The sequence below is a fragment of the Sitophilus oryzae genome, unplaced genomic scaffold, assembly GCF_002938485.1.
Source record: "Sitophilus oryzae breed Bouriz unplaced genomic scaffold, Soryzae_2.0 scaffold_1962_pilon_pilon, whole genome shotgun sequence".
NCBI classification, from domain to species: domain Eukaryota; kingdom Metazoa; phylum Arthropoda; class Insecta; order Coleoptera; family Curculionidae; genus Sitophilus; species Sitophilus oryzae.
The window spans coordinates 93,727-107,923 of NW_022146682.1; the positions used below are offsets into that span (position 1 = coordinate 93,727).

The following is a 14,197-nucleotide window of genomic DNA, read 5'->3' on the forward strand; positions in this document are numbered from 1 at the left end:
CGCCTCAATAAATCCTTCCCAGGTTTTCTTCGGCGACAACTTGATCAATGGCGTCTTTCCAAAGAAGAAACCGAATACGTACGCCATAATATCGTTACATATGATCATCGATACGGGTACTATGAACCAAATCAAACCTTCGAAAATGTTCTTGATAATGAGATACGACTGAGTGACGACGATCAAAAGAGCTACGTGTGTCCAGGCGAATAAGGAAAACTGTTTCATGTAATATTTCTTGACTAGGGACAATACAAACCATACAAAGCCGACGCAGTACAGGTTGAATGATATGAAGCGATGGTAAGCTACCAAAAAACGTAGACCTTCCTGAAATAGAAAAAAAACATATGAAATAAATATTACATAAATATTAATAACTTTAATAGAATAAATATGTTCTATAATAAGATCGAAACCATGAATATGTATAAAAGATAAATTAACCATATACAGGGTCGCTAATATGTATGAGAACGGTCGATTATTACGTAAAATATACGAGGTACCGCAAAAAGTTAAATATAAAAGTTATAGAGTTTTTAAATGTCTATTGACGCGTAATAAATTTAAGTATACAGGATCGGTCATTAATTCGTGGCACATCAAAGTTTAATTTTTGAAATGAAATCCCCTGTATATTGTTGCATATTTCATTTCTTCCTTCAATTCTAAGCAAAAATCGAGATACACATGATGTACCTCAAAGCAACGGTTTCCGAGTTATTAGGGAGTTTTTAGGCCTTCTAAACATATTCCGTTATATCTTATACGTTATACAGAGCATGCGCGTTTATACTTATATAACCGAAAACGTTAATAAAGGATAACATACTACGCTAATTACGGACAAATATCGGTAACGCTAATAACGTGAAAGTTTGTACACTGTTGTCGGATCTATTGCAGTCATTTAATAGTGAATAAAATAAATGTAAGGCAATGTAGTTTTATAAATACTAACTTTTTAACGCTATCCACCCCACCAAATAACCAACTTAACCAACGCAACTAACCTCGACACTAGTAAAAAAATATAAAAAACAAATATAAATTAGTAAAAACCAACCAACCACACCAAATAACCAACTAACCAATGGATTAACACCCTCCAAATAACCACGCTAATCAACCCGCCAAATAACTAAACCAATCCAACCAAAAGAGTGAAACCAATGCAATAACATCACGCTATAAGCAAAAATATATAAAAAGTCTTGGTCGGCGTGAGATTTGAACCACGGACCATTCGCTCAGGAAGCGATAGCCTCAGCCACGGAGCCACAGGTGCTCTTGCAAAATGCTTAAGGCCAGGCATTACTTCCGCCGATAACGACGTCCCAATATCTATTAACGGCATTTTAGTAGGCTACCGTTTAACGGCTGTTTAATTACATCGATAAATCTATACTCGGAACGAATCTGACCATTTCCTCGATGGACAATGACCTGCTTAGTAAATATTATTATTAAAATTTTGATCTTCTAAACATAACCTTGGCAACACCGGTATTGAATACCAGCTATCAAGAGACCGTCTTCAAGTTGAACTTGGAATAAAATGAAAAACAGCACAAAAAACAGTTGTAACAATCACCAAACTAAGAAATAAGACTCAACCTCTGAATAACATTCAATGATTCATGCTTATAAATTATTTGACGCTTTGATTAGAATAAACGCCACCTGCCAAAATAAATAACGTAGTACATGCTGTAGTCAAGCCTCAAAAACGCTTTTCTGAAGACGCCAAGGGAAACGCAATCCGTTATTTTGCCAAGAGTACTCATGAGCAGTATAACGGATAACGTAAGGATAAGGTATAACGACTTAAAACTGCAGAAGGCCTAAAAACTCTCTATTGACTTCTGAAAATATCACTTAAACAATTCGATTCAATTATTAATTTCGATGTGTTCGGTTTCGTTTAACGATGCCATTGTGCGGAAACTGATGCCCAATAATATTTGACGTGTAGTTTTCAGGTTGAAGTATTTATACAGGGTGTTTCAAAAGAAACATGTGTCATCTTTCATGGGGGAGATTCCTCGCGTGAAATAAGATTTATTTGTCATATTAACATAGGTCCGATTCTGCTTGATTTCGTATTTATAGGGTGTATTTAAAGTCTTAATAATCTTTCGATTTATTATAATTTTCTTCCAGGTACTTTTAAGTGATTCGAATGAAATTTTGGTAAAGTTACTATAAGTGCTACATATCTTAATGCTAAAAAAGTGTCGATAAATTCATCAGGGACGTGCATATGAGTTGACACTGGAATAATATCACCCCTCTCGGGAGTGATTTGAAAACTTTGCTAATTCGTTTATAGATCTTTCAAAGTAATTCGTATCAAAAATTCAGGATAGAATTTTTTACGGAAATAAAAAATTTTACCTAAAAAGTACTTTTAATAATCATTATGCCACACCCCGTATATCCAGAAGCAGCTGAACATAACATTGTAATGCAACACGCAAACTAGCGTAGAAATATACAAAAATATCTACGAACGTTCGGGTCACAGCTCGAGAGCTCGGTCCGCCGATCGACCCATGCTTCCAATACCTCCTTAAATAATGCAGCTACAGAATTTATAATTCGAAAAGGCGCGGTGGTTTCATGTCTAGTGGGAATTTACAATGTTGTTTAGGCGTAGTTACAATGACTATGGAGACTGTTGTATAATATCTCAATATAAGCGATGCGATGTGTAAGAAAATGTGCCATCATCATTGTCATCATCTTCTTCAGCCATTTTCGATTATGATGTAGCCTTCTTCTCATACAGTTCATACCAAATACAGTTCATACCAAATAAAAAGAGTAAAAAAAGGCGTAATGGAAGGTCAAAAAATATACGAAGTTTTATAAAAGGACTTTACAGGTATATTTTTTTATTTACGAAGGGTTTATAGCTTTTATGGGCCAAAAACGTTATCAAATTACTGTCTAACAATCATTTATCTCCCGCTAATATGTCAAAACTCAAATCAACATTCTAAATATTCAAATAATCAGGGATAAATTAGATAAGACTGCAAAACTCAAAGAGAACGACACAAGTAGCAAATATCATTTAACAGTATTAAATAATATGATAATATGCGAAAAAACCGTATTCAACTTCAACAAAGGAAACCATAATACACACCTCACAAAAATTTCGCAACACTTATATTTTTCTTAGTATTCATTCTTGAAACGCTAAACATTTTATGTAGAAAACTTAAATCTAAAGGTCTGCCTGAGTTGATGTACTATGATATACTTTCCATTCCTTAACAAGTTGCTATTAATGCAAATAACTTTTGATATTATTGTTAACCAAGAGAATTTAAGAATAGTTTACAGTTTTCCAAATTAATAAGCGATGCGATAATTTATGTGGGGTGTATATTATTCCAAAATAACACTATAATATGTAAAGGCACTTACACAAAACATGCTTTAAAATCATTCTCAATTTCTTCAAACTATGAGCACAGAGCTCTTTCGCACAGAGCTCTTTCGCTTCCGGAAACAAGTCTACTTTTTATTTTTAGAGTGCTTTGGTCGCAGATGTGAAAGTAAAGGATCTGAATATATCAATAAGTTGTGCAATATATGTTCAATAGTTTGGCACCAACAATGATGCAGCATTGATGGTGGATTGCATCGAAGAAAATTTTGCCGGTTTGAAAAAATATTCTCTTGTTGAGATTTTCTGAATTGTTGTAAACTGTCCCCCACCCAATGTGAGGATGGTTTCTCGTCCCTAAAATAGCATTCAGTATGTTCATAGCAAGCGTATCTTTTTTCAATAAAGAAATTATAGCACAAAATTGCAGATAAAAACTCCGGTCGAATCAATGGAAAACGTAATTGCCCAGAAAGAAATTTATTTTTTCTTCCAGGTTCGGATCTACTCGTAGGTGGATGAAATTTATATGTAACAGTATACTAGAAGGTTCACTCTATGATATTTTGTATAACCTTGCGCGAATGTAAGCGTTTTTTGAAAGTCATAATAAACATGTAGAAACTAGACTTGAAAAAATTGGGACATTTTTCAGGTTTGCTGTTGGTAAAAGATCTCTCTTTACGGAAAAAAATTGTTGGAATTGTACAACACAATGAAACTTTGAAAATAATAAAATTCATTTATGAAATTTTTTGTACAGTACGTCTGTCAGTTCTGTAGCTCCAGGGTATCGTGAGGAAACGATATTTTCTCGATGTTTTCGTAAAAATTAGACGACGCGTCCCATCAATAAAAATTCGACAAATTTGCAATAGCTAATAAAATGAGTGGGCGGGCGATTTGCGGTGACGTACTCGTCAAATCGACGTATAAAATATTGCTGTTTATTTGATGATTTTTTGCCCGCATTCCTTTCATCACAGATCCAGCAGATGTACTGTACAGATTTGGTAAATTAAAGGGAAACCATAACTTAAACCCACTATAACTCCCGACTAAGAGGTCAACTGAAGAAATATCTCACATGGTGGAGTTCTGGGATGTCCTTTATCCATCTGTATAAAAAACTTGATGAATTAATTTTTTTTGTTTTTGGGCTAATGTCCCCATTTCCCGATTTCGTTACACTGTGCGGCGGGCGGTACATAAAAATCTTAACTTATTAAGGCTTTAAGCTTTTTGGAGGTATTGATTGAACACGAAACCGCTCGATAGTTACGTTACAGGCCGGCGCTTTTAACCGAACTCGTAACCATCCATTTTGTAGTCTCTCCCGCAGTTCGTTGCAGAGTTCGTTGTTTGAAAGCGAGAGCACGTTACGCTACGCTGTGATTATGGACTGGTCGCAAGAAAAAGTCCTGTCATTTATACAATGTTACAAGAATAGACCGATACTATGGGATCCCAAGCACAGCAAACATTATAACAAACGGAAGAAATTCTATGTTTGGGCCGAACTAGCGAAGGAAATGAACACACCGGAGGACGAATGCAGACGAAAAATGATGAGCTTGCTGGCGTCCCTGAGAAGGGAGCGAGCAAAAATAGCAAAAAGTCGAAGATCGGGTAAAGGTAAAAATGCATCGATTATATTTTTTATAGGGTGAGTCAATGTTCGGAAAAAAATTATACCAGACCCTGGCAGCATTACATTTTAATTTTTGTGGAATTTTAAGAAAACTATTTTTTCAAAGTAAAGTACGGGTCTTAATTGGTAATTTTAGCCAAAAAAATTTGCGGACCAGCTGCAAGAACCTTCCGCCTTTTTATTTGTTATGGAGCCATAAAAATGCTTCTTTCCATCTGTGCACTGGCGCTATTAGATCTTTATCTAATAACTCACCGACACTCAACAAAAGCTTTTTTCCTTTTCCTGTTATTACCGATTCTGAACCGTCCTAGAACTGTGATGCGTATGCGCAGAAGGAAATATGAATACATTATTTCATTTGCGCATGTGCTGCAGATCTAGGACGGTTCAGAACCAGTAATAACAGGAAAGCGAAAAAAGCTTAAGATTGGTTTCCCCATATCGACAAACAAACATAACTTTTTGTCATTTTCAGTTATTCTCATTATTTTTGAAACCTAAAGATCTTACAAAACAGCAGTTATATTTCAAGAAATATTTTTATTTTAAATATTACATATTGATACTGCAAGAACCTTTCCCTTTTTATTAATATTAATACATATTACTACAATAATTACTGATCTATATTTATATCATTCTTATTAGCTATATTACTGTATATTACCAACGTTTGGGTACCCAAGCTCATAGCTGTGCTCATAGTTTATTGTAATATTTATTTTTTAAACAACTCACGATTCTTTGAACGAACTAGCTTTAGAAACGAACCAGTCGCATTGTGATCCGATTTAAGTCTTACGACTCGATCGTTCAACTTGCCACGATTCAATTGAACGAACCATATTGTAAGCAATGAATAAATTCTCACGACTCTTTGGACGAACGAACCGTAGAAACGAACGAGTCGTATTGTGATCCGATTCAATTCTTACGCCTCTTTTTTACGACGCGTTCGTTCAAGTTTTATTGATCCGTGCTGGCCAAGATTCAATTTAACGAACCGTATTGTAAGCAATGAATCAATCCTCGCGACTCTTTGAACGAACGAGCCGTAGAAACGAAAGAGTCGCATTGTGATCCGATTCAATTCTTATGACTCGTTCGTTCGTTCGGATTCGTGTGAAGAAAACCAGACAATTTGGGCTGTATGCATTATGTGTATATATCGTGACAACGATAATAATCTGTAGTCTGCCGTTTTTTTAATTAAATTTTACTAAGCTTTGCGTTTTCTCCTGGTTTATTCCCAAGCCGAGTCTCGATGTTCTAAACAATAATACAACACCATGCTGGCTACGATTGGATTGAACTAACCATAATTCTAAACGGTGAATTGAATCTCACGATTCATTTTTAATACTCGTTCACATTACCGACTCGTTCAATCTTTGCCGCCTCTACTGTATAGTTTTATTACCCACACGCAAGGGCTTCGGTATAAAAATCGGTTTACACAGGAAAACCCTATATGAAATATGAACGTATGAATGGTCTTCTCTTCAGAAACCCTAATAATATGGAGTTTTTCGAAGAGTAAGCCACTCTGAAAATGTTTTGTTAATTATTTTAGAATGGCCGAATTAATTTAGAAAATATAAATGTATGATTTTAGGCCCTGGAGATATTTATGTTAGTAATTGGTTTGCTTATAAACCGATGGCGTTTTTGAACCAGAGAAAGCCACATCCAAATGCTACTTCCAACGTAAGTGTTTTTAACCGTAATAGTGATTTTGAAAATATTATTTTGCAGTTGGCTGAGCCAATTTTAATAACTAATATAAGTTTCTAACCAAGCGTACAATGAAATGTGGACACTCCGTACCACAAGAGAAAGGAAAGAATTAAATTATATTTGAAATATTTTTTTTCAATTTTTTTTTTCATTATTTTGTTTTAATTGCATTTTTCGACACTCTTCCTATCCATCTCGGTTATCTTATGACAAAGAATCTTATCGAAAAATTAAAAACTGAGCCACTAACATACCCCAAACTTATTTTCATAAACAAGTTAAAAAAATGTACTTTTTAACTTTTTAAAACAAATAAACCTAGTTTAAAAAGGTATTATCATTTTATTCAATTTATTCGACGTCAAATTTTGATTATTGGCTATTCCACGCTAGATGCTGCGTAGAATTGTTGCACAAGTGCATTGAAAATACCAATAACTCTGATTGAGAGCGTGCTACCTAAGAGCTGCATATGTTTATTTTCAGTGCAGTTTATTCAGAGAACGATGGAAAGCAAAATTATCTGGTTAAATTAGACCCTTTTAAACGAGGATTATTTATTTAAAAAAAATAAAAAATTAATTTTAACTTAATTATGAAAATAATTATAGAGTATCATATATTTTTAGAAAGCTCATAACAAGGCAAATAAAATAGTTAAATACATATACCTATTTTTTACCTTGTTTATTAAAATAAGTATAGAATATGTTATATTTTTAAAATGTTTATTCAAATGCCAAGTAAATAAAATAAAAATAATATACAGGGTGTCCCATTTAACAAAACATAAGTTTGAGGCATATTTCAGGAATGAAAGCTCAAAAAACTAGTTACGCCGCTGGTTCAGCTGAGCCAAAGATTATGCTTTAGCACAATTCAAACTATTTACTTACAAAATTATTAAAAATTAATCGATTTCACTCGAAAACCATCTTGTGTAAATCTATACATTTTGAAAATTGCAGTTTTTTGTTTTAAATTATTTTCAATTTTGTTGGAAATATACTTCAACGTTTCTTTCTCCATGCGGAAATATTCGTAAAATTTTTGATTGTGAACTGTGAGTTGTAGATATAACGTATGATATTTACCAAATTCAAAATGAGACCGATCAATTTCATAAACGCGAGTGGTACTTTTTTGCATCAGTTTAATATGAAGATCACTAGCTAATAAAAAGACATAATAGATCCCCACGGGATAGCTTCATGATGCCAAATAACATTCCTGCAAGCGGTTGTTAATGGCCACTACCTGCTTCAATGGCGCAAGTTCACAAAGCGATAAGACCTGCCGCGAGATAAGCCGGCCACCGTAAAGCCGGTGCACTATGGACGTACGCTAATGGCGGGTTCATACAGCCAAATAAAATAAGATAAAATAAGAAAGTTAGATTGTTATGTTTTAACTTCTCATTTTATTTTATGTGGAAAGCGGCTTTGCGCACGCTTAATTTTAACCTACAAATATTTTCAGTTTAGATTTAGTTTGTTTTTTATAATTTTACCTAAGCATAAATTTATAATATAGTATGCATCGAATAAATAAATATACTATAAATAGTATAATTACTATTAACAATCATTAAAGTTAACTTTTATCCAGCTTCATTGAACTGCGCACGAACAAATATACAGGGTGGCGCACCTCATTCGCCTCGGTTGATTATATGAAAACGGTAAGATGTAGAAACAAAATATTTTATGGGTATATGTGGGGAGGCAATGTGCATAATTTAAAATTATTTTGAAATATACAGGGTGTTTCAGAACTAAGATCCATACCAAAGTTATATTTTTTCTTATGGAACACACACCCGGTATTTTATTTCATTTTTGAATTTTTGGACGAAAAAAAAAGACATTTATTATAAGTGTTAAAAATGTTCAAAATTTTTGGTTTTTGAGATATTTAAAGATATTCAAATTTGCATTCTACAATAGAATAGATTATTAACACCCTATACATTACTTTTCAGAATTAATTCTTGTGCGGAGTTTAAAGGTAGAGAAATAAACTTGACAGAAAAATGTTATTGCTTCCTTAAATTTATACAGGGGTATCAAAAATTGATTTAAGAATTTATTTTACATAAATACTTCGTTATTTCAAATACAACACCCTGTATTTTTTTAAAAGAAATCGAAACAGATTCAAATGCTCTTTCAGACTATATTAGGGTTTCCTATACCTATCTAGCTCAGATTTTGAATAAAGAGCATTTTAGGGCATTTTTTTCAAAAAAATGGCAACCAAGAGGGCTAGTGTCGTCATGGCAAGTTTCTAGTGAAAGTTACTAGCTATTTTCAAAATCGAAATTAATTTATGGGTTTTTTTAAATTTGTACCAGTTTACTTTTATTTAATTTACCTACAATAGTTTAATAAGTAATATTTCTTAAATATGTATTTATTATTCAATCAAGAAAAACGAAGAATCTTTGATTTATTTTACCATTACTACTTGTAGATATATGGATTTTCTATAAAAGAGCCAATTACGACAAATTCATTTTCTTCACTTCCAACGACAGGTTTCTGCCTAATAGGTTTTTAACAAACCACTCTACCAGCTCTGCGAAATAGGACAAGTAGTTTTTCAAAGGAACGCTTATCAGGAAGATTTATTTGGATATCTTTGTGCATAAGCCCTTGTGGCCAAGAAGCAATTTACCTCACAAAATAAAATCACACTAGTTACATATCTATAGAAATTTTAAAACATTTTCCGATGCACGTCATCAATCACATCGAAATTGACACTAAAGCCTATAAACCTGAGTAAATGAAATTTTAGCAAAAATGTTTAAATTTGTTGACAAATTTAAAATACCAAGCAACTCTTCATTATACTTTATAGAGCAAATGATTGTAACATATATTTTATTTAGATTAAAGCTGCAAAAATTAGTTTGAACCGATTTTTATTATCGCCTTGTTGGTCACATTGCGCCATGTGTAGCAATGTTGTCGTGTATTATTTGACAATTATCCTAGTGTCAGTCATTATTTTGTATAATATCGTGTTGTTGAATTTTTGGGAGTAATTCTCGTTTTTTGCAGTTTTTCATAGTTTTTTTTTCTTTTAAATTGTACTTCTAAGCACGAACAATTCTTTTAAGAACTAAATTTTCGAGATTTTTTACTGAATTTTTTTGAAATTGTGAATTGAAAATATGTCGAAGCCTTTAAACAGTCGAAGCAAAGCGCTTGTAGCTTCCCTGATAAATATTTTGAGCGCGAACGTGACAGTAAAGGTCCTTTATTACCCTTGAATGCAGTCAGAGAAATAAGATTGATTGGTAAACATATTATACCACTTTCAAGTTATTTCTACTTATTTCAATTTGTAGCGAGTAGCTGCTGCCTTAAAAAATATATAAAAATTATATACTAAATATATCGTTTGTCACTTTAAAATTAAGATTCATCTCATAAATCCATCACAATCTGGCAGCGCTGTCGCCATCGCTTGTCACTCAAAGTTGATGACGTGCATCGGAAAATGTTTTAAAATGTCTATATTCGTTCTGCTAGCACATACTGCTTTGTAGGTAAATTTAATTAAACCGTTATAAATTATAAATAATAATGTCCATAAACTAATTTCGACTTTGAAAACAGTTACTAACTGTAGCTAGAAAATTGCCATGGCGACACCAGCCATCTTGATTGCAATTTTATTTAAAAATCGCTTTTTATTCAAAATCTGAGCTAGATAGGTATAGGAAACCCTAATATAGTTTGAAAGAGCATTTGAGTCTGCTTCGATTTATTTAAAAAAATACAGAGTGTTGCATTTGAAATAACAAAGTTTTAATATAACATATATCCTTAAAATAGATCAGCAACTTTTGATAGCCCTGTATAAATTTAAGGGAGCAATACCATTTTCGGTAAAGTTTATTTCTCTACCTTTAAACTCAGCATAAGAATTAATTCTGAAAAGTAATGTACAGGATGTTAATAATCTATTCTATTGTAGCATGCAAATTTAAATATCTTTTAATATCTAAAAAGCCAAAGATTTTAAACATTCTTAACCATTATAATAAATGCCTTTTTTGGGCCCAAGAATCCAAAGATGAAATAAAATACCAGGTGTGTGTTCCATAAGAAAAAATATTACTGTGGTATGGATCTTAGTTCTGAAACACCCTATATATTTCAAAACAATTTTAAATTGTACACTGCCTCCCCACATATACCCATAAAATATTTTGTTTCTACATCTTTCCGTTTTCGTATAATCAACCGAGGCGTATGAGGTGCGGCACCCTGTATATTTCTTATTTTATTTTATTTGGCTGTATGAACGCTGACAAATAAGGATTCCTTATTTCTTATTTTGTTTTATTCTTATTTTATTTTATTTGGCTGTATGAACCCGCCATAAGTCCTCCGACAAAGGCTACAACGATTTCTCATAGCCTATTTACTTATAAAGTTCTATCGTTCGCGATTACCACCTATACACCCAAAACACTTTTACTTTTTACACACTGGACGCGTTTCGCTAACCATGTTAGCATCATCCAGCGCGATGATTTATAAACTGAGTAAAAGTTTATAATCATCTGCTGATGATTGTACATGTTTTAGCAGGCTGCCTGTAAAGTAAAAGTGTTTCGGTATCGCCAACTGGAACTATAATGTTTTTATTTGCTGTTCTTTATTATGTATCACCCTGTACAATTTTATACAGACCGGACCACCCTAGTAGTAACATAGGCAGAACCGGACGAATTAGCGTATACCCGTCCGCCGGATAAAAAGCAGGCGAAAAAATGCGATAAAATAAAAATAGGTCGATATGTGATAAGAATGTTTCATAATTTGTATTTATTGGTGTTTTAATAGCCAAAACGAATACGTAGATTCTCGCGTCAGTTCTAGTGTAAAATTTATTTTTTAAGTAAAATAATGGATGTTCATGAAGTTCGTGAGAAAATTCTAATTGTAAAATGGTATTTCCAAAATAGGTCTTATCGGGATATACAAATAATTTTTCCACAAACTTTTGTAAACAGGCCAATTCCATCTTTATCTACTATATCAAGAGTTATTAATAATTTTGAAACACATGGGTGCATGTCCCCACAAAAACACAAAAAGCCTGATGTGTTGATTAATGAAGAACAGGAGTTAAAGCAAGTGATCGTTTGTGCTACCGCGGATCAAAATCCCACGTTGTCAAGTAATCAAATTGCTGAGCTACCCACAATGCCCGTATTGTTCAAGAATATTTGAACAATACTTTTCCCAACCGTTCAATTAGTGGATATGGAACTGTTTTGTGGCCCGCTAGATCACCCGTTCTTTCTCCCAATGATTTCTTTTTGTGGGGTTATGTAAAATCCAAAGTGTATGGTCATAATAGAGCTAATAATCTGGATGAGCTTCAAGTAAAAATACGAGAGGCTTTCCAAACTATTAGCCCTAATATGTTAGCCAATGTCAGACGGGGATTTTACGACCGCCTAGGCTTCTATCTAGCACAAGAAGGTGGTCTTTTTGAACACTTGTTATAACTTTTTTTTTATTTAGAGTAATATTATAATTTTTTTGGGGGTTTAGAGAATTTATTTATTTTTAGTTTTGGCTTGTAAACACACTGAAATAATAAATATTTAAGTATTTTTATTTTAAATGTTACCTTAAGTGAAGGTAAACACTTAAAATGAAAATAATAAATACACGGCACTCCTCGCGTCATATTCCTAGTCTGTCACGACCGACCCGTCCAAGCACAACTGCAATTGCGTACTGCCTGACCAGCCGACTAGCCGGCAGTGACTCTCGAGTACGAACGCAAAACGGGTAAACGTAAATTCGTCCGGCAACTTGCTAGTTACTAGTAGCCTGGTCCTCTCTGTATACTTTATTAAATTAATAAAAAATATTGATAATTTTTAAATTTACTTTCAGATAAAATATTCTCAAGAAATTGACGAAAATATTAACGAAGGTTTCAGTGAGAATGAAGAAAAAATGTCAAGTGATTCTTCCGTTAAGGAATATGAGAATCCTACACCTCTGATGAAGATAAAAACTGACACTGAAATACCAGAAGAACCAGCTATTTCTACTTACGCTGTTCTAAAGAGATGCAACGAAACAACCGAAACATCTGTAAGGACAATGCCAGATGAATCTGAAAGTTTCGGTTTATTTGTGTGGAAACAAACTGAAATCTTATTCTCGCGAAACCAGAAACGTGGTACAACATTTAATTTCGGATATATTATTTAATGCTGACCAAGGTCAGTACGAGAGTATAAAACAACAAACTGAGGATATTTATTAGCCCAGTAACTTAATTCGACGAAAGAATAACAAATAGACAGTTAGCCCGTGGTTACATTGGATGCGTATCCGTGCGTTTCTTTGGTCGTACGTGCTCAGACGTGCACGCAGCAAAAAACAAACAAATGGTATCTACGCAGGCGGTTACATTGCATCGGAGTTTGCGCGTCCGTGCACGTACGTCAAATTCCGTTGGTCGATGCGTTGGAGGCAGATGCCGAAAATTAGACATATTATGGCGATTATAATTAAATAATATACCTACCTATATCCACAAAGTTACGCGGAAGAGTTTTGATTGCTTGGTTTCAACTTCTATGCGGAGGGTATTAATCTTTTGTTATATTATACCAAAAAAAAATTAACCCCCTGGCAAGTTTAGTATGGACAAATCGTCATATGTCTAATTATTTTGGACATTGGCCGAAATTCGGCATCTGCCTCCAACATATACATACATATAGAAATTTGTAAAAAAATATTAGGTTAAAGCACCTACACACAACCAAACTTATATGGAATCATCTATTATTTTTCATAATTTTTGAGATGTATGAAAATTTTCTGTTTATGAATAAAACTCAGTCCTTACCAATGACTTTTAATGAAAAATGAAAAATAATATCAATCAATATCAAAAAAAGCAATAAAAAAAATTAATCAGTTCTCAAAATAAACAAAATGGCATTTTTTTGGTTTCTGAAACGAAATTAAGATTTACATTTTTAATGGCCAAAAAGCATAAACAAAAAGAAAATTGATAATTTTAATATTCCTTGTTGCCACCTTTAGCCCTTATGCAAGCTTCTATCCGCGCTGGCATGCTTGTATTAAATTATCCACGTTGTCTTGGGGCATGTTTTCCCATTATGCTAATGCTGCATCAATAAGCTGTGCGATATTTCCTGGATTGTTTCGACGAGCTCTAACCCTTCCTTTGAGCTAGTCCTACAAGTGTTCGATAGGGTTTAGATATGGTAAATAGGCAGGCCAGTCCAAAACTATGACACCTTCCGTTTCAAGACATTCTCTAGTCACTCTGCTGTTATGGGGAGGTGCACTATCGTGCATGAACTTAAAATTATCCCCAATTGC

At 33.5% G+C, this 14,197-nt stretch overlaps 1 protein-coding gene across 1 annotated transcript; it reads left to right on the forward strand.

Annotated features, from left to right (window-relative positions):
• Positions 1-4,744: 4,744 nt before the first annotated feature.
• On the forward strand, positions 4,745-13,016 carry LOC115883585 (the record flags this gene model as incomplete). Its single annotated transcript, XM_030901942.1, has 3 exons — positions 4,745-5,038; positions 6,673-6,764; positions 12,725-13,016. Coding segments are annotated over exons 1-3 (622 nt in total), but the record flags the coding sequence as incomplete, so codon positions are not given.
• Positions 13,017-14,197: the final 1,181 nt, after the last annotated feature.